General features: G+C 43.6%; 1 protein-coding gene across 1 annotated transcript; it reads left to right on the forward strand.

The window, feature by feature from the left end:
* The first annotated feature begins 1875 nt into the window (after positions 1-1875).
* On the forward strand, positions 1876-3235 carry LRRC30 (leucine rich repeat containing 30). Its single transcript, XM_008925551.2, has one exon. It carries the CDS (start codon positions 2057-2059, stop codon positions 2951-2953), a length of 897 nt encoding a protein of 298 aa, XP_008923799.2. The 5' UTR covers positions 1876-2056; the 3' UTR covers positions 2954-3235.
* The last annotated feature ends 1142 nt before the right edge of the window (positions 3236-4377 follow it).

Here is a 4377-nt window from a genome sequence, read left to right on the forward strand (position 1 = left end):
GCTGACAACCCAGAGACAGAGCTCATGAGAGGCTCTTGCTTTTGCTTCTCCACCTGCTTGGGCTGAAGGGCCATATTTGAGGCTTACACCCCCCATCATGCAAGGCACAATCAAGTCCGAGTTCAGCCAGCTGCTGGGTTTCCTCCACTGAGGGCTCCTCTGCCTGCAGCGGCAGGGTTATCTCTGTCAATCTGGGCAGCACGTGGGAATGATGGTTAACAAGACTCAGACCTTATGACTGCAATGGCATTTAATATAACGTTTGCAAACGGACAAATATTGGCAAAAAGTGCTTGTGAGGGAGGGATCTATGACTCACAGTCAGGCTACCAACCCGCTCTAACCGAACAGATACCTCAGCCCTTTCAGGCCCGCCCTGGCACTCCAGGGAGTGCAATATTTCAGCCTCAGGACCAGTTGGCAGCCCTGTTAAAGCACAGGTTTTAATTGTGTGGCTCACTCAGCTTGCCACCATCTTGTGCTACTCACTGTGGTCCTGACCGCTCTCCTCAGCTGCCAGGGATGCCTCCTCTCTCCCCTTTCTTTCTTCCCAAATGGATGCAGCTCTATGAAGGACCTAAAGCTCAAAGGAGACTGAGTGGTGTTTGTCAGTAAGAAAGGACTGTGGGGATTGATTCCAAAGAGGTTACTCCTGTGCCTTGACTCCCATCTGCAGGTTCTTGCATAATCTCTTAACATCTGAGCTGATGCAAGGTTTCAAGGGGAGGATCTCTGAAATGAGGTGGTAAGGGAGGGTATACTCATCACCATGGATCATCCAATGGAGAGAAAAAGCCCTGAAAGTCTTGTATTGTTTGTTGCAATTTTCACCTAATTTAAATGGTGCCTAAAGTTTTTGCAGATCCTTTTTAGAGTCCCTTTGAGTTTAAACTCACTGCATGCATATTCCTGTAGCAATACAATTTCCTTTCACCAGTAGAGCTTGCTTCAGCTGTTGTTGGGTATTATTATACCTCACTGCTTCCTTCCTCTCCCATCAGTCCCTCTATCTCAGATCTTAATGTCATTTATAGTTCAAACTCTTTGACTGCTAGTCCCCCTGTACCCCAGAACAGCCCAGAAAGACATGAAAGTTCACAGGGAAAGGGATATCAAGAGGGTCTATTTTCTGGAGCATTAAAGAACCAGACCCCAAAAATCTGGTTGATAGGTGTGAAATTAGCACCAGACATTTAGGACAGAGCAATTTGGGCAGAACTGTGAGTGACTGCTCACATTTGGCAACGTGGGTAGCAATCATCCAAGTGGGCGCAGATACCACTGGAAAATGTCACTGCTGCAGTGAAGGTGATACTCTTTCTGAAAAGAAAGAGGACTATCCTCACCACAAAGGGGATATGAAAGCTAACACCTTTTGAGAGTGTTTTTTTCCTTTTTTAGATTTTTTTTTTTACTAAACAGAAAGAAGGACTGACATAACAAGTCAGCATTACTAGTGTTTTTGCAGCATGCAAAATTTTCCAGTAGACTAGTAACTACTTCAGTGAAATCAGGAACATCAAAATAAAAAATATTATGAAAATGTCCTTTAAATCTGAATCTAAATGATGGCTTCTTTGCTTGTTTTCTTCTTTAGCTTACTTGTTTGTTTTTTTTGAAGTCACTCTTGTTAATTGTCCTGCAGCCATGGTATGTACCAGATAGCCAAGAAAGCTGACATGGTGAAGTTATATACAGCATCCTTGTGACCTTTTTGCAGTGAAGACACATATCTGTCTAATAAAGCCCAGGCCAAATGACAGTGACAGCTGTCTTGTGGCATTCAGTTTGAATTGAACAGGTTTGCTCGCAAGTCAGGAGCAAGTATTTCATTACAGACTCTGCACCAAGATCAACATAAGCCCCCAAAAGTGAAACTTTCCCTCAACAGCTACAGAAACTGCCCTGGTGGACTGAGATGCACTTCACAGGCTCCTCCTTTTCTCCTTGCTTTGACTTTCCCACCTCCTGCAAGCTCTCATCCTCTGTTGGCATATTGGCGTAGCACTTGCAAGGGAAAAAAACCTCACTTCTCTCAGGACGGAACCAGAGTATTATGGGAACTGAGCACTCAAAGAACGAGGGGCGAAGGAGCATGGTTTTTCTTAGGAAAGGTCCAAAGTTGCCTGCATGGGAAGACGCCCTTCTCTCAGGGAGAGAGCCCAAGTCACTGCTGAAACGGGGATTGCGTTATGTCAGCTTGAGCCTCATAATGAAAGGGATGACCAACACGCCTGACTTCTTGTGGGGACTGCATGAGGTGCAGAAGCTGAACCTTTCACACAACCAGTTGGTGGTGATTCCTCCTCTGCTGGGGAAACTGGACAGGTTGGTAGTGCTGAACTTGGGGGGTAATTGTCTCAAGAATCTGCCTAAAGAAATCGGGCTGCTGAGGAACCTGAAGGTCTTGTTTGTCAATATGAATTGCCTGACAGAAGTGCCAGCAGAGCTCAGCTTATGCAGGAAGCTGGAGGTTCTGAGCCTCTCGCACAACCGCATCTCACAACTGCCTTTGAGCTTCACTGACCTGACAAGTTTGAGGAAATTGAACCTCAGTAACAACCGCTTTGTGCAAATTCCCCTCTGCATTTTCGCACTGAGGAGCTTACATTTCTTGCACCTAGGGTCCAATAGGCTGGAAAACATCGGAGAGAGTATCCAGTATCTGGTCAATCTGCAAATCTTTATTGCGGAGAATAACAACATACGCAGTCTTCCACGGTCTCTCTGCTACATCACCACTCTAGAGTTACTAAACGTTGATTACAATGCCATACAGACTCTCCCTGATGACCTCTACCTTTTGCACCGGCTGCGCCGCATTGCCTGGAACCCAGTGGATAAAGGCCTCCACGTCACCCACAACCCCTTGTCCCGGCCCCTGCCCGAGGTTGTCGAGGGGGGCCTGGATGCCCTCTTCAGCTACCTCAGGGAGAAAAAGGAGCACAACTGAGCTTCTGCTGATCTTGGGATTAAGCCTGTCATCAAGACTCTCTCATCAGAGACCTTTCTGCACAGGCATTTCCACTTCATAACACTTGGATTTTGAAGGCTGTGGATGGCTTTAGTTACAGTTGGAGGAAAGCAAGTAAAGTATGATGGTCTTGATTAAGTGTGTGAAGAGCAAACTTTCTAAAAATAGCCACCTCTGTAAGCTTCAGTGTTAGTGTGTTTGGGTTTTTTTTAGAAAAAAAAAACAGAAAAACAAACTCATGATAAAATGTTTATTCTTCACTTGACAGAAACAAATTAAGGCAAACTGCCAGACAGGCAGAAACGTGTATTTGACAGCCATTAGGTTGGAGAAACATTAATATAAATTGGATTTACTATATGTGATTGCAATTGCATTTTTATTCCTGCTCACTTCTTCATACACAGGTAGACCACTACATAAACAAACACTGTCATCTAAGTGAATCTCAAGGAAAATGTTTGCTTTTGGCAGTGAATACATCCTGAGCTATATTAGCTCACAGACAATATATTACTGGTAATAATATTTGTTGCTTACCATTTGTTGTTTACCCCACAGCTGTGCTCTGGCCTCTATAAATTACAGGTAAAGATTGCTGTTGATGAGGTGATATTTCCCAGTTCTTTGGAAGAAGATGTCAAACTTCGCAAAGCAGAGAAAAGACGGTGGGCTCTTCCCTCAAACGAAGGATAGAGTTGCTCATTGCTAGATGTACAACTGCTCCCCATTCCCTTTTCCGCCTCCCTTTAATCAGAGCTGTGGAGTAACTTTACTCAGGAGGCAGTACATCTCCTAAAGGTGAAATATTTCTTTCAGTAAAAGCAGCATCAAACCAGTCATCACCTTAAGTAAGAGCTTCAAAAACAAGTAGTTATTTCTGTGATTTTCCGTATAAGCCAGTACCATAAAGTCAGGTCTTATGTGGTTTCTCATATTGATCTTCTGTGAATGTCCTTCATCAAAGTTTTATCTGGTAATAAAGAGGCAGTATGAAAGAGTTGTTAACAATTTATGCAACCTGGGTTTTTTTGTTCCCTGACACCAGTGTAAAACAGAAGCAGCTCTGTTGAAATCAGTTGAGATAAATGTTTGTAATAGCAGCATAGAAGAGGAATGAGACTGTAATTCTTGAGCTAATTAAGAGTATTCAAAGCCATTTTTAAAGTGCTTCCTATGTCAAATCTCAGGATTCAATGATTACTTTCTAAAATATAATTTGCTTAAAATTATGGAAGGCTGTGAAAAGCTGATCCTGCTTCTAGTGAAGTTAAAGGACAAGCCCTGGCTGAGGGAAAAGCTCCTCAGCAGAGATAAGAACAGCCTGATAACAGCAGAAAATTATGTAATTCACAGGTCCATGCAAATAAACACAGCACCTTTGGCAATGCTAACATTATGGG

This window comes from Manacus vitellinus, unplaced genomic scaffold, assembly GCF_001715985.3.
Source record: "Manacus vitellinus isolate BGI_N305 unplaced genomic scaffold, ASM171598v3 scaffold_1_pilon, whole genome shotgun sequence".
In the NCBI taxonomy this organism is placed as follows: Eukaryota; Metazoa; Chordata; class Aves; order Passeriformes; family Pipridae; genus Manacus; species Manacus vitellinus.

What these genes read in the sequence shown, in the direction of transcription:
- LRRC30 (XM_008925551.2), top strand. Translation starts at nt 2,057, where the DNA reads ATGGGAACTGAGCACTCAAAGAACGAGGGGCGAAGGAGCATGGTTTTT.